This window comes from Aythya fuligula, chromosome 3 (assembly GCF_009819795.1).
Source record: "Aythya fuligula isolate bAytFul2 chromosome 3, bAytFul2.pri, whole genome shotgun sequence".
Taxonomy (NCBI): Eukaryota; Metazoa; Chordata; class Aves; order Anseriformes; family Anatidae; genus Aythya; species Aythya fuligula.
Window position 1 is genome coordinate 6718054 of NC_045561.1, and position 25569 is coordinate 6743622.

Genomic DNA, 25569 nt, shown 5'->3' on the forward strand with positions numbered 1-25569 from the left:
ACAAAACACGCCCACGACAATGCCCAGAGCGGGTTGAAAATCTTATGAGGGTCCTAAGCACAGAGTGCCACTGATCCTCTGCCTGGCAATACCTACCAGAATTTGGGAGTATTGGACAAGGCTGGCCTTGATGTAAGCACTGCATGCTAAGAGTTGAAGAGGAATTTACGCAGCAGAGGCTAGCCCAGATTTACACACATTAGGTTTGAGCGCGGAAAACAGTCTTGCAAAAATGTGAAAGCAGAATAAAACAAAACCTTACCTAAACCTCAAAAGACCTCAAGCACCAAAAAGGAGGAGGGGTGGTTAAGTCTCCACACCGTGCCACTGGAGGCACACCATGCTTCACGTGTTGCATTTTGTTCTGAGTCCTTCAGGTCCTGGGGTCTCTGCCCAAAGATTTTGCGCCTTCCAGTCAATTAAGAGAAGGTACAAAACACCAGAGAAGTGGCATATACTAGCAATTATGATAAACAAAGTACATAAGCAGCTACTTTCAAAGCAGATTTGGAAATGCCACTGGCTCACTTCATTCTGAGCACACTCCCAGGGAGAATGTCAGGTCACATAACTCCTTCGTTATCTTTACACAGAGGATCTCAAGTAAGCAGCAGCAGCCATCATAAAAATACTAACATTTCTTTTGGGGGAAAACAAATACAGAAGAAAAACACAGCATCTCTCTTAATAAAAGAGCCAGTTAGCACTACAAAGATTACCGCGTGGTCTGTAAATAGCACCATCAGTACACCAGGGAATCAAGCTCCTCTTGGTTTAATGACATCCCAAGTTACTCCAACAGGGGTAGCAATGTCACAGGCCTTCCCCATGACACAGAGCTACATCGTGTGTTCTTTTAGAGCACACTCTTTGCATTTTATTTCCCTCGATGCCTTAAAAATGCCAAGAACTGCAGTAGCATAAAAGCAGCATTTCATCCTAGCCTCAGACAGAGCATTGCTCTCCTCCGGGCAGCGCACACCCGTTAACACCCACTTTGTGCACACCGTGACGGGGAGTGTTGGGAAGAAAGTTGCAGGGATCCTGCATGGTTGTGAAGAACCTCCTCCCACACTTCTCCCTCATCCACAGACAGTGTCGTGGATTTACAGTTTAATGGCACCTTAATGGCTTAGATATAAGTGGCTACATTGGTAGGCATTTAATTGTAGTGATGCAAACATCTGATGGCTGGGTGCTCTCCTTTGCCTGTCCATGTGAAACACAAGACACTGCATTCAGTTACGTGGCAACTGCCCACAGGTACCTCTGAGGTATCCGACACCCCCCACAAAATCTGTGCTTCGTGTGTTTAAGCAGCTCTCCCCGGTGCTTTATAGGAATGGAGAGAGGGAAGGATGGAGGGAGGGAGGGAGCTGTTTTGTTTTAAATCTCATTTGCAGTTGTATAGCTAAAGCTTGGAGATTAATAATAAAAGTGCATATGTGACAATGCAGAAACAAATGCTGCTCCATGTCAAAAGCAAAGCAAGATGCGATTTTATTTTTCTGTTAATTAACCAGCCTTTCATCTCAACTGCTCTGATCTGTAAATAAAGCTCACGAGCTGGTTTCAAACAAGTCTAGGAATTAGGCGATGAAACAAAACAAACTAAACCAAAACGCTCCAACCCAACAGTCTCTTAACACTGGTTAGCTAATTATGTTGGCCTTTATTCAGGGGGCCCCGAACGGAACTTTCTAATTGAAACAGATGAAAAGCAACAGCACTCTGGCACCGGCCTAAAGGGTGAGCGCGACCAGCTACCAAAGGCTCCCGAACGCTGCCAAGGGGCATCCCTGAATATTCTGAGAAAGAAGGGTGGGAAAGGAAAGACGGGGGGAAGGATGGAAGGGAGGATGGACAGACGGAAGGAAGGGAGAGAAGAAAGAACAAACCACCGATCCCTGAAACTGGTATTACATCTGCCCGTAGCTATGCTGAGCCTCTGAGGATTTGCTTTCCGAGCTCCTTATTGAAATTGTTCAGGTCCTTAACTGATCTCCTTGGGGGGTGAATCAGGGGGAGCCAGGAGGGGGGTTGAACAGCCTTAAGCTAATTAAGCAAGGCTGAGACATGCTTGATGAGATGGGAAAAACACGAGGCTTTTGAAAGGGTGAAAAATCTCCAACCATCTGGTAGTGGCATTGCAGGGAGAAGAAAGAGAAAGGACAAAGGGGCAGCTCTCTGCGGCGAGGAGGTACAGGACTCCTTTAATTACTGGGTCACCGAGACCATTACTGCTCCGAATGCCAGTGAAAGCCTGCAAAACAAGCTTAGGAGGCTCAGCAAAAACAACAGCTCTTAGCAAGGAAAGCATCCGCAAGAAAGTGAATCAGAGCAGTTTTCCCTGAGAGACGTCTGCTAATTAGAAGTGATAGGTAATGGATGGGGGCAGCAAGGCCCCCGGATCGCAGAGAGACTTTTCCCGGCGACCTCCCTACCTCTCCCCTCCCATTTGCTGTTCTCCAAGGCCCTGCAGATGGTGCTCTGTTTAAATTAATACCACCCTGCCAGCCAGAAGGAAGCTTCTGTTGTACTTGGCAATCCAGGTGAACAGCCTGCATTTAGGTTTCAGAATGAATGCCCCAGGTGTTTCATCAATATGGCACGCAGCTTATGCGCTCCAGCCTCTTCAGGCCCGGTTACGCCTCATCTGTGTTTTCCCATCTCCAAGACTGGCTAGAGAAAAATCACAGCATTCAGAGGGCAAACTTCGCACACCGGAGCACGATCTGAGCTATCTCTGTACTAAATGGCTTTGTCAGCCATGAGCTGCAAAAGCGCCAGGGCACTCCCAATGAGGAGCCCTCCCCTGCCTTCTCCTCTCAGATGAGCTGGATGGGGCTACGGCAGACTACAGGTGCAGGCTAGCAAAGAGCAAGCTGCTTTTGACACCAGAAGCTGTGACCAAACCTGTGCCAAAAAAGAGTTAGCACTTCGCTAACTCTTGCCTTGGGATGCGACGATGTGCAGCTGATTTCTTTCCCTCCCACACATGCATTCTTCTCCAATTATTTCGGCCATGCGCTGTGATCCAGTCTGATTCACGAGCTGCACAAGAGAAAGCTATATGCATCCTTGGGTGGGAGACCTCATTAACACATGAAAGCAGTACTGATAATCTAACGCATCACACAGCACTGCCGTCTCCAAGATCAGATAGAAAACCCAGGCCCTGACTACCTGCGGCCATTAAATATGCTGCAGCAGTTTTGATAAGAACAAATGGTGTTAGCCCTGCTCTTCGGCCAAATCTCAACGTGCATTTTTCTCCCCTAGGTTCTCCTTGAAGGTTCATTTGGAAAGAGTTGCTGTGTCTTAAACTGTCACATTTTTATTCAGTACTGTTAAACATTGGCTGCATTTAATGGCAGAGGGAACAGTTTCACAAGCAGATACTGTAATCTCTGTATATATCAGTTTCTAAGATAACTTTGGTTCCTTTAGATAGGTACCGGATATATACGTACTTATCATCTGCTTTTCATGCTCGCATACTTCAAGAGCCAGCTGGAGCTGCAAGCAGAAACACATCCAGAAAATCTATTCCCCTCTACCTCCTATGTAAGGCTGGAAGCAGGCATGATTAGAAATATTCTTTGAGGATTTTTTCCTTTTTCTACTTTTCCATTTTTGAGCAAGCTTGCTAGCATTGCAGGACCAGAAGATTCAAAACCAAACTAAAAGAGCACCTGAACTTCTGGACACCATCCTGAAAAGCAGCTCTATTCCAGCTGGCCCTTGATGCTGTGGAGTGCTGTGGGGTTACTGAGCCATCCATCCAGTGTGGACTCTGGTTTGTGCAAGCAGATCAGGGATGAGACAAGCATCAACAAAAACAGCAATTGCATAAAGTGACCATAATAGCTGTACTCGCTATGCACTGGGTAGTTATTGCTTTGGCAGAAGGAGAGATGAGACAGACAAAACCACAGAGGATGACAGTTTTGGCACTCTGAGACCGGAGGGGGAGTTGTTATCTACAGTCACGTAAGAGGAACTGGAAAAGATCTGCTGTCCGTTGGAGGAGGCCAGAGAAAATGAGAGGACAACTCTAGTCTCTGTCAGAGATCCGACTTTGTAGGCTGATGCAACCACCAGAGATGAGTTCCAGACATTCACAGGAAGGACTGGGTGTGCTGGCAGGGACAAGGCCAAGAAGTTGTGGACCCATAAGGTGAGAAACCAAGAGGAAGGGCCAGCGACTGAACTGCAATGAGAGCACAGCAGTCACTCAAAGCTCCCGGCCACGAGCATCCAACTGCAAGCAAGGGAGAGGGACAGTGACGGTGCTCACTGTTGGCCTCATACCCTGCTGAGCAGGCTGGAAACAAACCCGCTTTTGAGTCCCTCTCCATGCTGGAAGGACTCAATCCCTGACCCTTGTGTCCTAGAGATCCCTGCAAGGCAGCCATGGGGGAAAGCCCCCTCCACCCTTGCCTTGCATGATGGGCTGCTGTCAGTGAATGCTGTCTAAGTTAGAGTCCTTTCGACGCTCAGGGAGAAGCGCAACAACAAGCAGCACAGCTGTTCTACACCTGAAAGAGCAAGTCCTGCTCAGTTTTCTGTCCTCTCCGGACTGGTGGCTGGATCTTTGGCTGACAGAGGTGCCACGCTCGGGTACCTGCACCCCAGAGAGGGAGAGATGCTAAGACATGCCTTGCTGACTGCCTCCCCGGTTAGTCCGTGAGCTTCTCTGCTAATCTTCCTCGTTGCCTGGACAGCTGGAAGAATCAGGCAATTTAATTTCCTTGAATCGAGCTGCTGGAGTTAGATACCGATTTTTCAGCACAGTGACATCTTATTTTGAAGCACCTGAGGTATCTCCATTTGTGCCCATTTGATGTTTTTGTGCTACGTTTCAGGCTGACAGACTATACAAACACACCCAGAGAATGTGTTTTAACTGATGAAATACCTTGTAACCATGATAGGATTTGGCCACAAATCAGGATTCTCATTTTTTTCCAGCCACTGAGGTGGTGACTTTGCCGTGCTGACCCCCTAACTATATACCATTGTTAGCTGTAACCAGGGGGCACTGAGAAAAGATTATTGACTTTTTCTTCTCAGAATCCAGAACACAGTTTAACTGATTTTCAGTCCAGGTAAGAAAGGTAGAGCCTGTAAGCAACTGCTTATTTCCTCCGCAGAGAAAATGCTGAACGTGTAAACATGCCGTCTTTCAAGGGCTGTCAAGTAATGTAAGTATCAAGTGTTTTTTGACAGGATGCTGTAAATGGAATAAAGGAGGTTTTGGCCTCTGTGGTAGCTATGATTGCTGGCAGAGCTATGCCCTTCACACTCGTGATTGAGGGAAAAAACAAACAAACCAGGCTACACATCCAATCTATGGAATAATGAGACAAAAGGCTTACGTGTCCCAACGTTTCAAGCTAAGGATCCTGCACCAGTGGAACAATAACGAAGGGCTTTTTGCGGTTGAAATTTGCCAGCTGAGGAAAGTGATAGATTTTCAAATTTAGGATAGAAAGCACAAGGAAAATCTGAATCTGGAAGAAAAATAAATGCTTGAGGAAAGAACAGTGTTAATCGGGTAGCAACTGATTTGGGCATCCCAGCAAATGTAAGGGAAAGTAAAAGACAATGCTATTCTGTACTCTTTGTATTTTGCCTGGACCTCTCAAACAGAAAACGGGTTGCTTTTGCCATTGCCCACAGACTGTCTACAGCTGCAGCCTGAAGCACATCATCCAGAACACCTTTTTTTGCTGCACTGGTTTAATTGCAGATTAAAATGCGTTCACAGCACACAGCAGTGCTCCAGGAAAGGGTCTTTGGAGCTCACAGAAGACTCAAAAAAGGACAAGCTGAACTTTCCATAAGGTAAAGGGAAGTCCCAAACAGCTGCAATCCCGCACCAATATGTTGAGGCACCACTATGGCACGATTAAGGTATGGGTGCAGCCACAGAGATGTAGGAGGAGAGATCAAAAGCTAGCTTCCTCCCTGGCAGATAATTCACAGCAACGAGACTCTGGGTCAGCCTGGGCTGCTGGGCTAACACCAGAGGCCAGGTATACCAGCAGTGACCTCAAGCTCATCTGGAGGTTGAAGTTTGATGAAAGCCAACCAAGTGCAGGAAAACTCTTCCAGATGGTGAGATCTGCTTGAGAGAACGCTCACCTGCTGACTGCATTAGGAAAAGGTGATGGCAGAGAAAGCCTGATGCCTAAAAATTATGGGTAACAAGCACACAAAGGAAGAGGATATGTAGGGGTAGGAGGAAATGATAACGCTTTGAGATCTGAATGATATCATGTGGGATTTTTCCTGCTCTGGCCAGCAGTAGTGAGAGGCAGATTTACTCTCAGTCTGGGTCAGGCCCTATCACTGCAGTCTCCACTTGACAAGCTGTAGGCATATCTTCCCCCTGCTGGTGTAATAGTCCCTCCTTGTACAGCACCAGCCTTCCTCCCCAAGCACCAGGAGCAAGGGCACCAGGGCACCTACGAAGCCTGTGTACCTCCCTGGCAGAGCCAGTGCCACGCAGAGGAAAAACACAGATCAGAGCTGAATCAAAAAAGAAGGTCTCCTGACCCAGCCAATAGTGTGAAAAATGGTTAAATGCCTCCCTTCTGATAATAGAACACAGGTAAACTACTCACCCACACCGCTGGGCACAACTACAGTGATAAAGCTACTGACACAGAAGAAGGGACAATACATCCACCCCCCTAAAACAAATAAGAATGTCCGAGGGAACCAGGGAACCTTTTCATCTCAGGAGATATGATGCTTTCTTTGATTTCATTCTCAATCTGTACTCAAAATGAAAATGAAAAAAAAAAAAAAAAAAAAAAAAAAGCCCTCCCAGATCATCTCTTCCTACCCTCATTGCTAGTTTTTACTTTATTTTATTTTATTTTGCATAAACCAGCATAACAACCTGAGCAGCATGGCACGTTCTGCTTGCTGTACATTATATACAACATAAAGCATGGGGAAGCACAGAATTTCCAAAAGCCATCTCAGTTGGATCTTGTGCACATCCTGTCACGGACAAACTTTATTAAAGGTCAGAGTCCAAAATGAATCGTTACATAACAAAATTAAGCCTCCTGTTGTAGCACGCAGGGCACAGGAACATAACATTTGTTCCCGAGAGATCAAATTCTTACTTGCATACCTCCACTGCACTGAAACAGCCTGGTGGATCTATTCTACTTAATACTGAAATTCCTATTGCTGCAAATGGGAATGAAACCCACTGCTCAGACAGAGCCCTCTGGAGCTGTATATTATATTTAAAACAATGGTACTGTTTCTCTGAAAGTGCTACACCTCATTTCCAGATGCATCATTAACTATGATGCCATCTGTAAAACCACAGGCTTTGGTCAGCGAGCTCTCCTTTTTCACTTACGTTACAGGAAAAAGTTTCTAGGGTGTCGAAATCTCTCCTGTATTCCTTTCACTTGTCACTCGGATGCCATTTGATATGATTTGAAAGAGATACGTGCTTCATTTGCATAAGGTAGCCCTGCTTCTCTGGAGATTTGAGCTAAAACCAAGGACTAGCAGATTTGAACACCACATGAAATATGCATTATCTTTCCAGTTTTCATACACTACAACGGCATTATCAGCCTCTTAAAGCCCTTTAAGCCTTGTATGTCAGAAGTACAAAACATGCAACATCATGTAATAATATTATAGACATATGAGGACTTAGAATGGCTTCACAGCACCTGCTTTTCAGTGGAATTTTATGACTTTATATTAATTTGGCATTCTTACCATGAAAATAAAATGTAAACGGCACTTCAAAAATATGCCATTAAAAATATCCAGTTTCTCCTCCAGCTTCTCAGAGGATTTAATCTTTTCTCTTTTTATTTTCTGTATACGGAAGAGCTCTAAAAATTATTTTATTAGATTTAATGCTGAATGTGTTTCAGTTCAGTACTGTAACATGAGTTAATTAAACCAAACAAAGGCCACACTGCCAACGCTTTCAGAAGGAACAAAGAGATGATATTTTTAAATGAAATAAAAATTGCCAATTCATAATAGTATTTCTATTCTGATTACTGAAAATGACATGAAGAAAGCAATCAAATACACACAGTAAACCTTAAACACTACCATTGCTAAAGCAGTCCATTTTCTTGTTTCTTTTTGCTTTCCTGTTGCCTTTTTGTCTTGTACCCTGCCATCACGCCTGATAACATAAAGCGACCGTGACAGCAGGCAAAATGTTTAAGCTGCAAAATTCCTTCCTTTTTCCACTTTTTCTTAGAAAAGCACCCAGAAAAAATATATCATTTGTAACTGAAAGAGATGAAAAATAATTAAAACTTAAAACTGATCTTGCACCACCTGTTCAGGCTAGTACCTGATATATGGAGAGCAATGAAAAGAAACAGATTCCTTCTGTGGCAGGAAAAAAAAAAAAAAAAGAAAAAAAGACTTCTTTCCCCCCCAGGAGATTGAAATCAGTATCCGGAGCAGAATACTGACAGTATAATAACCACCCCATCCTGCAAGTACACGGTACTGCTCAGTACGGCCCAGGCAGCACCCTTCGGGAAGGCTCGTAGGGGTCTGCTTCCCGCTTGCAGCCTCTCAGAGGAGGGAAGGAACATCAGAAAGAACATCATTTGGAGCACTGTGTGCTGCCCGATGTGGTGCAGCTCTTCTTCTGCTGCACCAGACGGTCCTTAGGAAATGAAAAAAAAAAAAAAAAAGAAAGCCATCACACTGCTGGTCACGACAGCCTGCGAGTGACACTTCCTCCTACTGATCGTGCTGATCCTTCATCATCACTGAAGCGACTGTTCTTAGCACCCAGTCTCGGAGCCTGGAGACCTCCCAGTTCAGCACTGACAAAGCCACCACAGGCAAATATAACCACAGGCACCAGAAAAAGCACTCCTTTCCCCCAAGCTGCAACACGCAAGAGGAGCACAGAAGATGCCCACGCAGAGCCATTCGCAGGCACGCCAGCCTCACCTGCATTCAGAGGCATTTAAACAAAGCCACCCCAACCCCAGAACCACTGGGGTTTATTTTTATGTGCATTCATCACAATTGACATACTGTTTGCCAACTTAGAAAAGCCTGTGACCCCTCCCCTTCCAAAAGGAACCTCTGGCTAGGCTGAAAGGTTTCTGTTCCCTGCCTACAGTTATGGCCCTTGCTCAAGATTTTACACTTTGAGTTTTTGTAAAGTTCCCCAGAAAACGAAGACATGTAAAGGGAGAGTTCTTAAACCCCAAAGATATCACCCTGGATGAAGGCACTTTTTTGGCATTCCAGTGACAATCTGGTTACCGCATACCTCCAGCTAATTCCAGTGACATTCTTTGCAACAGTCTGCTATCTCTAGCTCAGCTTTAGACACATGAGTTTAAATACCAGTTCACGATTTTCTACTTCCCCAGAACAATCAGCGTTTCTGCAAAGGGCCCAAAGGTGTACTTTTTTTTTTTTTTTTTTTTCTCATTGCCATCTACCAATGCATGTTAGAAGCAGATTTTTAAGATATATTCCAAATTTATGGTCACACTTACTCTGCAACAGCACATAAAATGTCATCTGACCCATTCAGTGTGGGTCATTATCAAAGACCTGTGCACTGTGTATTTGAATCAGAATACTTATTCCTTTCTTTTTCAGGAAACCTGAATAAAAGGAGTTGGAGCCTCTAAACTCTCTTCAGCAGCCACCACGCTCCAAATATCTCTGCATTCTTGTCTCCCCAGGCAAAACAAAGTATGTCTTTTTAAGGATGCATACAGAAGATTATTAACATCTCTCTCTCTTTTTTTTTTTTTTTTTTTTTTCTTCTAAGATGTCCCATCCATCTCCACCTGAAGCTGAGAAGTTTGGTTAAGAAATAAAAGGCAGTTATGCTTGCCATGACTCAAGAATAAAGATGTCAGGTTCATCTCAAAAGATCTTTCTCAAGTACCTTGTTTCTCTATAACTACAATGTCACATCAGAGAAAGTAGTTTCTTTTGACAATATTTGCAACTGTACCAACGCATGTAAAAATCATATAAACGCATGAAAATGAAACTGTAAAACATGGAGAGCTCTTTCTCCTTGAAGTTTCTGAATATTTAATTCTCTCCAAGATCATGCTGTCAAACGATCTCTTTTGCTAATGTACAGATGGATAACTACCTTGGAAATCCAGTTAAGTGAAGAACGGATGGCGTGGTAGCTACAAAGGTACCTATCTATTCATTTAACAAAGATGGTTGAACAAAACCAGGCTTAGCTAAGAAAATGAGGCAGAATTCAAATTTACATTAAAGGGCAGTGACCAAAGGCCTGGCACTGCGGGAAATCATGTACATTGCACGTGATCTAAACCAGTCAACCTCCCTCTGGTCCCTTCCCAAGCCTGCCTTAGGATCACATGGTTCATACACAACCAAGGTGGTTATTGCAGTCCCCTACACACAGCACTCAAAAAGGCTGGGGAGCAGCTACACACTGAAAGACTAATTGCATGGGCTGTGTCCTGCTCTTAAGCTAAATCCCTGGGCACTAATATCTTTTTCATAGGCATTAATTACAGCACTTTGATGCTTGATTGTGCTTCAGCAATAACCTGCTTCTGTGTTTCGGGACTTGTCCAGAGGAAAATAAACATATTCTTTTCCCAGGGAGGATGCCGCCCAGCCACACGTCTGGGGCATGAACCAGCCTATCACCAAAACCATGCAGAAGTGGCAGAATAGCTTCACCACTTTCCTCTTGCCCACTGCCACCAGGTCAGGGTCTCTCCCACAGCTCTGGTGGTCAGAACAAAGCTGTGAAATGAGTTGATGTGAAAATTGCTTCTTAGGGGGAAAAGAATGCCCAGCCAAGCCCAAGTAATCCTACAAACAGCAGCATAGGGCAAATTTTTTTAGTCTAAATACAGAAGATGATCAAACAGAGAAACAGAAATTGAAGGGAGAGGAGGCTTCGAGTAGCAAATGGCTACATATTCAGACCTGCTGGAAATTGTCTCCTAGAAAAATTGAGCTGAGCAAAACTGCAGCTAAATGTTGAACACATGATCATTACAGCGTGACAGGACTACTTCTAGGTGGACGTATAAAGGGGCTGCCAAGCGGTGTATTAACAACACGTACACTTCCCTAGTCAGCAACTAGGTCAGCGATCACCACTGACTCTGCTTTTTAATAAAGGGATTTGAGAATATTCCCTAATCTTATAAGAAACACATATTTTCATTATTCTTTTGTGAACTAGAATGGGTGCGTTATAGTAGTTGGAAAATAACAGAAAAGGCATCTTAGCTGGTCTTTTTTCTTCAGGTGCTCCCTAATAACATATAACTTCAAGTTACAGTAGGAAAATAGGGAATAATTGGCACACGCTGTATTTTATTACTGATTTTGGAAAAAGCCGCACCAGGTTTTTATGAAACACACACAGTGCTTTACAACGTTACATTCTTCAGGGTAATCTGGCTTACTTCATTCTGCTGGCAATGGAGCAGTTAAATTGCTAAAACTTGGATTCTTCAAGTCCCAGAACGGCGCCCCAGAACCTGGGGAGCACCAGGATCCACGGCTCCTTGGTAAAACTACAGGCTATGGAGTCACCCTGGAGCTGTGAAGCCATGTGGGCTATGTAAGAAAGGACCCTGCAAGCCCTAAAATCCCCAACACCACACGGATGAGCTGATCAGCCGCACACCTACAGTTTGTCAGAAGTTTGTGAAAACTGAGACACGCCTCTAAACCATCAAGAAAGACTTTTTTTTTTTTTCCAAGGAAAACCAGATCACTGAAAAAAAAAAAAATCTAGCAGGCTTCAAAGCCACCATCAGTAACTAGGCAGAAATTTAGCTTTAGGTTGGGAAAGGGACTTTGATCTTTGTTGGCAATTTAGTGGATTCCACAGCTCCAGCGCTGGGGACAGCACAGGTCACAGTGGACTCCCATTCATCTAATGGCTCCCAGTGAGACAGAGAGAGCAGAGAGGCAGTTACGTGATACTCCTCGCTCCAGGATGAGCTCGGTAACACAACAGGAAAAAATCAGATGTAGAACACAGAGAGCAGATAGCTTACAGATCAGTAGTTGCTACGCAGGGCTGTGCATGTAGAGCTAATACAGGTCAAAACCACCATTGTGACACCTAGGATTCAGTTTTATGACCGGATTTCTATTTAATGGGAACTGCAGCCCCACATCAGCTTTTTTCCAAGTGTTCTTATGCAAAAATAGGCTGGTTTATTGTACACCAAATGTACTGTGGATGCTGCTGGAAAACAATTTCAAAGAATTAGGTTATGCGATAGCACTTGGGTTACCTGAAATGTTGTTATATCTCTGTTTTATGCCCCGTAATCTCTTCCTATTAAAAAGAGACTCTCTTTGGGAAGTATGTATTATTTTATCAGCTTGAACTTCAGCTGATTTTCTGTTTTTTCAGCTCCTTGTCCAGATTCACCTTGCATCATGGCAAACTTTCAAATCTCACATGGCTGACAATGTGCCCACAGAATGGGAAGCATCTGACAAGAATAGCTCTGAAGGTTCCCCTATACGTTCTTGTGGGTGTAAGAATGAAACAATGCAAGGGAAAGACTTAACTTCATTTTGTTTTGAAAACCAAACCAAACAACAACAACAACCCCACCACAACACAACAAAAACCAAACCAATTTATTTTCTCTGACACAAAGCCAGTATGTTCAGAAAAAGCTAAACACAGTATCCGTGGAGTTACCTAAGTGCCATTAGCCCGCACGTAGACTCAGCACAGCATCTCCTCCTATTAAGGAGCTGATCGAAAGCTCACTTAAATCAATGAGAGTCTTTCTATGAGCTTCAGTAAGCTTTGGATCAGACTGATCTTGTTCAAGAGCAATACCTGAGCCCCCTTGTAGGAACACGTTCCACAATGTTTGGAAAGAACCTTTTACTTAGTACCTGAGCCTTTTAAATCAGGGGCAGGAAAAGGAAAAGTGCCAAGAACAACCCTTTTCTGACATTACTTTCTTTTCTTTAATGTTGCATATTTTAATAGTAGGTAGAACAGATGGTGAAATACAATCTCTCCACTGAGAACTAAATGACAGCCACTAGCTGTAGGGGACACTCAAGTATTAAAGGGAAGGAAATGCACAAATAATGAAAGTACATTTTGTCCAACTTGCTTTTGATGAGGCATAAAATAAAATGTAAATAATTTCTATTAGAAGGAAATTAACATAACGACTTTGGTATTTGCAATCAGAGTCAGCTCATATTACATAACCTGGATTTGCAATTGAAGTAGAGCAATACCATATACCTGGATTTGAAGTAAGGATTACAGGAATTCTGTTTTCACTGTCAGTAATATGGTACAAACCCGATACTATTAACATGACTGATAATAAAGAGATGTGATTAGTCTTAATTTGGCTAAGCAATTAAAAAAAAAAAAAAAAAAAAAAGGAGCAGAAATACTGGTTAGCTGTATATGAACAGAAGTTCTATTAACTGGGGTTTGCTGTGAAGAAAAGTGTCAATATTACTAACACACATTTGCAATTAAGTTGCTGTCAAAGTGGCTAGGAAAAGGAGTTCATAATTAGGACAATGCAGTTAGTATTGACCTGAATTTTCAGTAAAAATCATGTCTGGGTTTTATTTTGGAACTATAAAATTAATCTCCGTGTTCTACGGAAGACAACCATATAATTATTAACTTGCAGTGACTTTACAATTAGAGAATTATTTACATAACATGTTCTTTTTCCATAACCACATGGCTGTTACAAATGGTGAACTGAATGTAATGCTCCCAGAAGAGTATCCAACACAGAAAATTAAACTTCTAAGTTTCTTTACAAAAGCATTACTAAGGATTTAAATACTTTACTCTCGGAAAAAAATCCTGCTTCAGCAAGACCCTGTGCTCCCGCTCCAAATATTGGTTTCTTTATTAGAATTACTGGTTTCAGTTAATTACTACCTAAATCTCTATTAATGGCCTCACAATTCATTTGCATGCCTATTTATAGTAAATATTCTTGATGCTTCTAGTGAATGTGATCAAGAGGATACTTAAATGAACAGAAATTGGTTGTTTAATCAGCACGTTAATACCAAAAAACAATGAGAAGTATGCTTATTTTAAATAACTTTAGAATCTGATTGTACACTTTCTTGCACTTATATTCCTACGTGACTGCACATCCAGTATATCAAAACAACACTCAAAGATATGGAAGTTGGTGTGTTGTTTGTTTTTTTTTTTCAATAAATCCCTCTATACGTGCTATTACCATGTTTCCTGACAAGCAGAAGAAAAGCAGAATGTGAGCCCAGCAGAATTCCCTATCTCATTCTATTTTTTTAAGCAACCTTACCTTCCTCTTCTTCTACTTGTGCTCCTCCTCCTCCTTCTTTTTCTTTTTCCTCTGCATTGGGAATCAAAGGTTTCTCCTCTTCTGTTGTGTCTTCTTGGTTCAACAATGGCTCTGAATAAATTTGATAAAAAGATGAACACTAAGACTTTTCAGAATGTACATTGTATAAAAGGATTAACATACACTAGAGAGATTACCATTAAAAACACTGGAAAAGGAAAAGGATCCTTTCCCTCAAGAGCACAGATACACTATCTATCTCGGGGAAATGCAAAGGGCAGTAGATGAGAGCAAGGCCTCAACCCTCCAGTATGCTGAGCTTCCTAGGATTGGGCACAAAAAAGCCCCCCATGACTAGCTTAAAGCATCATCCCTCACCAGGACTCATCACAAGCCCAGGGGCACAAGCACTCTAACGTTTTACTGGTCAGCGGACAGAGCATTCTGTGCTCTGAACATACAGGGCTCCAGCACTCAGTGAGAGGAACAAAACACACAGTGTTCACTTCTTTCTCTAATGGAAGCAGTCGTTAAAAAGCCATCCGATGTCACTGAGAACCCACAGCTACTCCCCTGCTCTGGGCTGAAGTCAGGGTTACCAGAAGATGATTCAGCTCCACAGTTTTGTTCTTGGAAGCACGGAAAACAAAAGGGAATTTCAACACTACTGCTCAGATCCGAGCAATAACAGTGTGATGCATATGCAGTACCTTCTATCTCCATGCAGGAGCTTTGGGAATCTGCCCCAGTTTTCATCTCCTCCTCTGCAGCACCATCCTGCTGTCCTGTTAGCACGACAGATTGAAAATGACATCAGTGCGAGGGCTGCATGCATGCAGTAGCAGGTTTGGCAGGCACGGCACGAACCTAACACGCTGCATCGAACTCTTCAGCCATGAAATGCCTTTTGCTATTAAATGAACAATGTTAGAACTATTTCATATATGAAAATACCACCTACTAAGCATTAAGGATGTTCAACGTCTGGTCACAACTGACCTGGAACCAATTTTTTTTTTCCTTTCTTTGTAGCTCAGCCTCTACACACTGGCTCTCATAGGAGCTGTTGCAAAGCACCCCCGCTTGCTGGTCAGCTTATCAGAAGGAATAGAATCACCCCACAGGCTTTTAGAATGATGATGGGAGGGAAAACAAAAAATGGAAAGGAAGGAAAAGACAACAACAACAACGCTATGCCCTCTGGATCAATATGGTTAGAAACCCACGCACTTGGAGATGTGTCTTTGCCAGCAACGCCAACAATTACTGCACCAGGCCTGTGTGGCATGGGACCTCTGCTTGCTGACAGCATTTTCCTGAGGCAGCAGAGGTCAGGCTGAAACCCACTGGATGCTGTAATGGGAGGAACTAAGGCTCCCAACTGGTTCATTATCTGTGTCTCAAAGAATTTTGAGAGAAAACTTTACCTTCGGCTTGATCTTGCTCGCACCCCATAGGATGTGCTGGGTCACTCTCCTGCGCGCCTTTGGAGTCTTTCAGGGAGTCTGAGGAAACAGCAAACACACAAACACATGTCCTGTAGCGTTTTTTGTGCTGGAAAAGTCCAGCTGTTTCCTCAGACACTGGTGGCCCTTAGGTGCGAGGTTCATTCTTGGCATTCTGATACTTGGATAGCAATTCCTGCTGCTTAACCACAGACTCGCACACTACAGAAGCATACTCGTGGGTCTCAATTATTCAAACTGATTTCTGAAGCCGTACACTTACTGAGCAGTTTCTGGCCTGCGGTACAAACCTTAGACAAGGAGTTGTCAAGAAAGGATACGTAAGAAAAATGAGAAGTGCTACTGAGACTCTTATTTCTAATGAAATGAGCGTCACAAAGCTAGGAGAAACACAGTGGACCACCTACTTAATAAATAGAATGACTTTTTTTAAAAAAATAATAATAACAATACCAGTGCTTTTCATGGCTGTATTTTCCCTAGCTTGACAAACATTAAGTCCTATAAATCCCACTGCAAATCCTGGCCTCATTTCACTAGATGACAGAACTCCCAAGGCTGTTATCGTGGCCAAGACTGCTTTTGCTTTCAGGGAGACTAGCAAATGAAGCGCCCAAAGCCATACTCTGAACCAGTAGCACAGTGAGGTTTTAAATCAGACAGTATAAATCCAGCCCCTACACTCTATCTGTGGTCTTCGTATACACCGGGCATTAATTTTTGTGTGTCAAACAACATTTTCTGACCAGAGCCACTCCCTAGTGATCTATGGCATGTAAAGACCTACAGCGCATGACAATAAATTACTTTATGACAGTTTTGTCGTGGCACTACTTCTAGAGGGTCCCTTTCTATCACATGGCAGAGCAGATCTTACAACACACCAAAGGATGCCCGGGCAAAACTCTCTTCTTGAAACTTGCCAAGAATAATCTCTGATGGATAAGCAAGAAAGCTGGGTTGTTAACATCTGATCCAAATTTAATAATCTGTAGAAAAGGTATGCAGTGAAAGTGTGTGGCTTTAATTAACTGCAAATAATCCCCCAAGGCAAATATTTAATTACCTGCACAGCTTCTTACTTCTCTCATGGCATGACAATAAGTTTATAAATCCAAGTTTGAAAGCAGAATATCTCACTGATGTACAATTTGCTAAAATTTGCCCTTGCTGCACTTTTTTTTCTACCCTACTGTGGACTTAAAACGCTGAGCACTGCTATCAGCTGGGCCACTGTGCTGGCCCTTTCATACTAGGAAGCCACGTCATGCTATGAGTTACAAGGGATTACCCTATCAGCCTGAATCAGTGCAAAAATAAATTAGAATCTCATCAAATTGCAAGCTTAATCAAAAAGCAAGTTGAAGGACCTCTTGGTCTTCAATGGGAAAGGCACTAAAAATCTTCAGGGAATTTGTCAACATCTAAAACAAACTTTAAATGCATCGAGTGAAATTCTGGCTTCACTGAAGTCTTTGACAAAGCCTGCAGGATATCAAGCAAGCCAAGGTTTGTACCACCCCTAGCCCTCTATTCTGAATTCATATAATCTTTTTTTGGTATGATTTAGTTGCATGTTTGCAAATGGTACTTTACTGACTAACACGGACTCAGAAGTCCTCTTCCTTAAGTTCCTTGCAGCGAGGGCCCTTCAAAGAGCCAGAAGTGTGATATTACCTGCTGGGCGTGGGTGAGGTGCACACTCCTCTGTCCCATATGGTTCTTAGAGATATCTTATCCAGTGCTGATTGCACAGTACTTCATACTGCCAGACCTGTGCCTTTAATCTCAGTCCATAGGTGCCACCTTTCCTCCCAGAATGAGGAATGACTCCAATTTCATGCAAAAATCAATCCGCAGCATCAGAGGAACAATTACGCGCCTTGGTCAATAGCAACAAATGGAGTTTAAGGAGCCTTGTGCTTCGCTGATGTATGTGCCCCCTCACATTGCTTTTTGTCGTGCAGCACCAAATAGCTTATGGCAAACTACAGTTCTTGTGCAGCATGAGGAGTTGTCTGCACTTCCATCCCTGGGCACAGCTGGAAGTCTGACCCTACTGCTGTGCTCAGTGCCAGCGTTAGGCACCACAGCAACAGACCATCCGTGCTGTTTGGCCCGTCTTCAGACATTCCCATACCTGGCTGCGCACAGTTTATTCTTATGGGATTGCAATTTAATGTTGAACTTTCATTTTGGATGTAAAGAGTTTCCTAATTGTTCCAGGGTTCGAGAAAGCATTTCAGTTGCACAGGATTCAAAATTATTCCAGGCAACATAAAATGTTCATTTTGCACATGTTCTTTTTTGTCAAGCATGTTTCTGAAAAAAGCAGAACACGGGCAGGAGCTGCTGCCTCGCTGAAGGAGCCTGCGGTTCCTATTTCAGCAGGAGAGATCAGTAGCTGCATTAGCATGTAGATTCTGAGTTTCAAAATCTTTAAGGTCAAGACCATATCAAAGATTTCTTCTTTTCAAATGCAAATAGTAGATCAAATATTCAAGCCAAAAGGTCCAAAGACAGATTTACTTTTAGGATTAACAAGAATAAAATAAAGCAAAGGAATAAGCCCAGATTTATGAAGAAAATCTCAGGCAGGCAAGAGTAAAAAATGTAAGATTAAATGCACGGGTCAATAAAAGCTGGTCCCAAATTGGATATGAGGCAAGAACGCTGCATCTGTTTCAGTTGGCAAGCAGTGGTGGGAATCCCACAAATGCTGACTAAATACAAGTTTCTCTTTGAAAGTTTTCAGTAGAGTAGCAGCATTGCTCAGGAAGAGGTGGTCTTTTGTGCTGACTTAGCCCTCTAGAGCCATACAGAACTGGGCTTAGGCCAGTACGATAGTCCTAAAAGACCCCATGTCCGCACAAGCTCTGGACATCCCTACAGCCTTCATCCATCACCAAATGGCTAGGAACTAACTCCGATTTTTTAAATGGTATAAAGCAGTGGTATAAATGGTATCAAGCAGTGTCATTCATCTCCTAACACAGCTATTCATCTGTCAAGTTGCACCAGAGAACCCTAGTGAGGGTATCATTTCTCAGCAAAGTATGCTTATTTTTTTGGTGATGTACATGGGGCACCATTTGCTTTGGGGCTGTAAAGGGTCAGCATTGCACCAGGCGGGACTGAAAGTGAGCAGTGCTTCTGATACTGCATTGTAGCATGGTTCCTGGTGTCATCACTGATCACAAACAAATGAACCAAACACGACATTTAGTGACATAAATAAATCAAAGATAGGCCACTTTAATCTACTGCACATAAAGCAATGAAGTGCTTGTGAACATCTGAGTGTAAAACCCATGAATCCCTTCAAACCTGCCCATGAATTCCTTCAAACCTGCTTTTACCTGGTGGCTGCTTTACCTGCAGTGGCAGTATCCACGTAAGGAGGCTCACTCTGACCCCGCTTGCTCTGCACCCCTCCGTTGTATTGAAACAACTATCTCGTAGGGTTGTATGGCTACACAGACATGGGAATTAACCCCAGCCTTTAAAAACTCTTGGAGAAAATATTTGGACATTAAGTAAGAGGGTCAGAATACTCACCACACATATTACTGTTCTAATACACCAACTGCATGCTGAACTCAACTCCAAGAAAACTGTGTAGCTTGCAATAAGCTATCAATCCTACCCTTCCTGCCCATAATCAAACACTATTTTGTATAAAGACTGCATAAACCCCACTGTTTTTCCATGTCATTCTTTTTTTTTTTTTTTTTTGACTGTACAAAGCAACACTGCTCAAACAAAATTTTGCAAATGCTTAGGAAGAGGAGAAATGGTAAGATCTGAATGTTAAGTGGTTTTAATGATCTTTTAAAATTCACTTCCCCTGCTACTCTCTGTATGGCTTATTTACTGAGTCATTTCTAATGTGCAACACACCTGGGTCCTGCACACAGCATAGATAAATCACCACATTTTAGGGAGCTGTAAGACGATTAAAGAGGGAAAAAGCTGGCCATTATGAAAGAAGAAGGTTCAGTGCATTTTATTTTTTAAGCACGATACTGTGAAAAATGACTGGAATATTTCCAGAGTGAAAGAAATCAAGCAGGCGTCTAAAATTACAGGTAATGGTGTGCACGGAGGCTGCCACATGATTAGGGTATTCTTTTGCCTCATAAACCGAGGAAAATGTGTTAAAATGAAGTACTATAAAATGGTGATTTATAAGAAGTTAGGGAGATATTCTTGAGCTTTGACTTTAAAATGTTATTTTTATATCCACCAAGATTTCATTTTAATCTATCTTTATGACGGATTAGATTTATTTGAGCCCAAGTTTATACGGCTTGGTAAAACAGACCTTTTTAGGCGCAACAACCTGTAGAGAGATTTTTGCAAGTGTTCGGGTGATACAGCAGGCACTTCATCTCCCCAGGTGGGGTCCAGCGGGTAACACTCCCACTCGCTCATGCTTCCAGCTGCCAGGAGGGCATCTCCTCTAACCTCCCCTTCTGTCCACAAGAGGCATTCAAGGTGCAGTTGGTAAGATAACCGGGCACCCTGCTGCTGCCGCCGGCAGGGCAGGGCCCGTTGCGTGGGGCACTGGATAAGGAAAACACTGAGAAAAACCTGGCAGTCTCAGTTAGACCCTTCCCAGGAGAAGGTGCTGCCCAGCTGAAGGTAGGAGAGAGGAGTTGCAAGGAGTAGGTGCTGGTCGGACTGACGGGAGCGCAGCTGGATGGCTTCGGGTCAGCTAATATTTAAAAATAAGTAGGATTTAAATAAACCAGCTAAGCAGATTAGTGTCAGCTGTTGCAGCTGCCTGTGCAGGCGTAATGGTAAAGCAGAAATACCTCTTGAGTAGTTTATGGCCTTGACCCTGTCTGGATGCACAATGCTACAGATAGGTCAGATGGAAAGGAAAAGTGAGTAACCTGCATCACGTACACCTCACACTGACCATCATCAGGGTGCTAAGAGAACAGGCATTTGGTGAGATGCTGATGGTTACATAGCTGGTTGAAAATAAAAACAAATGAATAACCCCCCACCACTACACCATTTAGCTTGCGTTAGCCAATTTGCTTTCATGGAAATCATTCTAACCAAGGGAGAGAAAAATGTTATCCCGGCAGCTGGCACGCGGAGCCACAGCTACGGTTGGGGGTGTTGAAACTCTTCCATTTAAAAAGGTTCTTTCTCAGTTACCTATAATTGAAATTTTTCAGGCTGAAATTTTCCAGGCCTAATCATAGCCCAAGGGTAAAGTAAAAACATTTCATTGGTGGCTGCTGAGCGCTCAGCACTTCTGAAAATCGGGTCATTCATTCAGATGTCTTAATATATACTTAAGAGCTGATTTTAAACACCTCTTTTTGAGCACACTGACCTTCCAGTCAGTCTACTTCACCCACTCATCAATGTCTAATTTATGCCAATTTACCCAGCTCCCCTGGATTTGAAATGCAGTATCTTTCCGTTTATCCCTTCTCAATCATTTATGTCTTTAGGACACCGAGATTTTTCCATGGTGAGAACTACAGCTGGCCAAACAGGAATTATATATCCTGTATGTTTTACACGCAAGATACTTGCAGGCTTCTGGGTTGCACAAAGTGAGTTTTTAGGGCTCGGCTCTAGCCAAGGCATATACCTAATACAGTCTCTGACAACATAAACTCTCCAGCTGACTGAACCTGACTCCATTTCAGAGAATGTAGAAAAATAGTGACTTGCTTTAAATGGCACTCCCGCAGGAGCGCAGACTTTGGTGAACACCTGGAAATAATTAATCGCTGCTTTATTTTTAAAATTAATTAGCATATGATTTAATTTAGTTGACCTTCAAATGAAAATTCAGTTCTTATGAGGTGCTAATGAATTAAAATCAGTGTATTGTGCACAGAAACTTTCCCGTGATTACATAATGGGGAGTTCATTCTTTATCTGTGCTAAATCCATTTCCTTTTAAAACTTTTCTGCCAGAAAGCCCCATCGTTAAGTCAGGTTAAACAATAATCAGTAGGACAGGTATATGAGAAGCAAAATGAAGAACACACGCTCTCTCACACATGCACTCGGTCCATTTAAAACGAGTTGGTAGTCCCAGCACAATCTTGTGTGGACAGGCATACCAGACTGAGCGCAGCCTGTCTGATATGTGTTTTATCTGCTGCATAAACATTAATGGCCTTAATCACTTTCTTCTGTCCTTCCACTCCATAAAGAGGAGCATCTCTAAGTTGAAATACACTGTGTATAAAGGATCTACTTCCATATGCACAGTAATGAAGCACTACGAAGGTGCTGCCGAGAGGTGTCAGCTCTCTCCTCAAGAGCTAATAGATATGCATGCGAGTTTTCAAGGGTAAAATTGCAACATTTCTTTGCTCTATTTCCAGACAGTGGAAAGAGAAGCTTGGCACAGGCTGTAGTAAGAGGACACCTCCACAGCATAACATCAAACATCTTGATATTCTTGTAATATGACTATTCTGCTTTGTTTCCTGAGGACAGGGCACTCGGGAAGTTCTGTCTGTTCAAAGGCCATATGTGAACTGTGCCCATGTGAATTTTTTTTCTGGACAGAATGTCTTATGAATGACAGGAAAGATAAGAGCACACAATAACGTGGGACGTGTAATCCCACAGTAGATTTTCATTTTTCACCAGAGCTCCTCAAAGCATGATTCGTGCACCGTTCAGCACATTCTATTATGAGCTGTACTTCCCTTTTCCCATCCTTCCCCTTGCGTTTAAATAAATAAATAAAAGGATAAAGAAGGCTCCAGTTAAGAAAAAATATTAGGACTTCATGATAGCAGAGATGCATGTGCTTCAAATGCCCCTTGGAAGAGAAGAAAATTAACACTTGAATGAACTCCCAACAAGTTAAAGTGCTCTCCTGACTAGGAACATGTTCCTGAAGAGCGTGAGTTCCTCTAGAGCGTGAATTGGTGTGAGACCTACAGTTTTCTGCCACGGACCCTACCAAAAAGTGTTGAGCCGTGCTACTGTGGGACTGGTAGAACCCTCTTTGTGACAGTCTGCCATTGGCAATATTCATTGAGAGCTATGATAAAAGTCAACACAGAAATCATCCTAACCAAGGGAGAGAAAGAATTTATCACTGTATCTGGCCTGCCAAGCCACAGTGTTCAGGCTGAGAGACAGAGAGATCCGTTTTGAGCAGCCGCACGTTTTAGAACAGAAAAGAAGCATTTCAGTGTGCTCACTATTTTCTGATCCCAGAAATATGTGGGGGAAAAAAAGGGAGTGGAAAACTTACTAGCTGATGCTAATCCATATCAAAATACTCATTTCTGTGCACTGGCATTAGAGAGACTGCTGAACTGTCACAGCAGGCTTGGAAACCTCCTATTCTGAGTGGTTTGAACCATGCATTTTGGAAGTTTGTAGCCCAGACTTCTTCACCACAAATCTTTTTCCATGGTAATTAGATGAAAGGAATAGAAAAACATAATTTCTTTGAATGCTTTACATCCAGGTCATTTAGTTGAAGATAAACTACAGAAATTAGTATGTTCCAGAACTTGGCAGGTTTTAGCTGCGTTAACTCAGTGGGCAAACAATTTGAAGGCTGAAATTTATTTCGGGAGCAGCAGGTGTTTTCAGAAATGCCAGGATTTTGTAAAAGTGCCATTTCCCAAGCAGTAGCAAGTGTTTTGTAACACCGGTGTTCAATGTTAAACCAACTCAACATCTGAAATCTGAAAAATTGAGAATATGCTAATGCAAATAAGGATTGAAACAATGGTCTGATGGATGAGGCAGTCTCGTTGTTCAAAACTCTTGGTTTTCCCTTAAACAACTAGCAATCTAATTCTGAAACAGGCTTTCCTCCCCTACATTCCTTCCTTTGTACTAGCATGACTTTACACACAAAATATATGGAGGAGAGTCTGTCTCATTCCTTTTCCCCTACCGGATGCTTTCTGTTTTATTTTTGAGGAGAAGTAGGACATCCAAGTAAAATGACCTTTTGGGCTACTCAGGTCACCATCTCTTCTTCTGCCAGCCTCTTGAGAGAAGAGGAGAAAACATTATTCTCTTAGAATACTATAGGAAAAGCGAGAGGCATAACACAAAAACAGCTACTTTCCCGAGAAGAGGCAACTAATACAAAAGGTCAAAAAACTGGAGCATCAAAAACACACACAGAGATGGTCACTGAACAGCATATCAGAAGGAACGGGTGTCAGAGTCATGAGCAAGCACTCAAAGCACTAGCAAAACATTTGTATCTTTGGTAAAGACTGCAGACAACAAGAAATCCTAATCCAAAAACCCACTGTGGGCCCCACATTACACAGCATCAAAAAGCACATCCAATGGGTGATCACATAAATACAGTATACATAAAAAGGCCAAGTGTCAGTGAGAAAAGAGTGATGAGTGACAGGTAATTGCCAGCTATGGCTGGGGCTGAATCTATCAGTATTCCTGCCTTAAACTAGCCTTGCCATGACCTTAATCTGTGAAGATATCAATAGCAAAAGCCAGTACTCTGGCAAGGGTTTGAGGGCTTTTTTTTCCACACAGTACCAATCAATCAGTTGAGAGAGCACTTAAATCAACCTGTGCAAGGCTTTGAACTCATAATCAGGTAAGTATGTGGGCTCTCTAGCATGTTCTTTTGGAACAAAAGGGCAAGATCTCACACCCCATCACACTTATCTAGAAAAATGAGAAGAGAGTTAAGCAGTGACACTGAATTAAACATTCAATCTTTTAAAATAAATAAGTTAATGGATGTTAATAATTATGTTATCTCAGTAAAATGCATTAAAATTTTCTATTAGGCTTTCTTGAAGGCTGTACTGATGGACTGCATTTATTATAGATAGCACAACTCCTGTTTTGAATTACCAGTAGCGAACATTTTATAAATCACCCAGGCTTTTTCCTGACACCCCCCTTTCACCCCCCCCCAAATGCCAGAAACCATAGAGCGGCACAAGCAATTAATAGCATGATATCATAATAGTATCAAAAACGGTAGGTCTGTGCACTGGTTCCTATCTGTAAACCAACAACTCCACAGGAAAAATCTCAGCTTGAAACATTTAAATTAGATCATCTCTCTTTCTTGTTTCCTAAACTCCCTGTCATTTGGCCCTGTGACACTTTCAAATATTTATCACAAACTAAATGATCTGAGTGCCCAGCACAGTCTGCACAAGATAAACATTACCTTCTCCCTCTCAATTATGACTTCAACTCCTTCTGTCTCCTCTTGATGTGTTTATAGCTATTGTGTTTTTCTTTCTCCCCATCAGGAGAGCACTGAATAGGGAGCTAACACAGCTGAGATAGATGTGCACGCTTAACTTTACGCGTGTGAGTCGTCATGGCGAGCCCAAGCTTCAGGCTAATTTCTGACATGTCATGTATGATATTGCAGCATTACCTCTGTAACAAGGGGACTTAGGAATTCATGGCATCTCTCCTACCAGCACAACAGCTGGTGCCAAGTAGTTTTATTACAAAGACTTTTGTAAATCAAAATCCAAGCATTTACCTATTTCTGTATGGTTTAACTGTGATTTTAGCAATTTCCAGACAAAGAAAAATACAGCTTTATGAAATGTCCTCTTGGGATTGGATATTTTGCAATGTAATTTACAATCTGTACCTTTATCCTCACACGGCTCTGTGGCTTCTGATGATGATAGGCTGGCTACAGCTGAAGGTTTCGTCTCATCTATAAGAACCAAGGAAATGAAAGAGACGTTATTCATTAGAAGGCAAAATGATGAACC

At 42.6% G+C, this 25569-nt stretch overlaps 1 protein-coding gene across 1 annotated transcript in view; it reads right to left on the bottom strand.

The window, feature by feature from the left end:
- Nucleotides 1-25569, bottom strand: part of MACROD2 (mono-ADP ribosylhydrolase 2) — an 857094-nt gene that overhangs the window by 20316 nt on the left and 811209 nt on the right. Inside the window, exons 13-16 of the mRNA XM_032183905.1 lie at nt 25443-25511; nt 15785-15862; nt 15068-15142; nt 14358-14468 (exon numbers count right to left, since the gene is read on the bottom strand). Of these exons, the coding sequence (XP_032039796.1) occupies nt 14358-14468; nt 15068-15142; nt 15785-15862; nt 25443-25511 (333 nt within the window). The remainder of the gene's footprint in view (nt 1-14357; nt 14469-15067; nt 15143-15784; nt 15863-25442; nt 25512-25569) is intronic.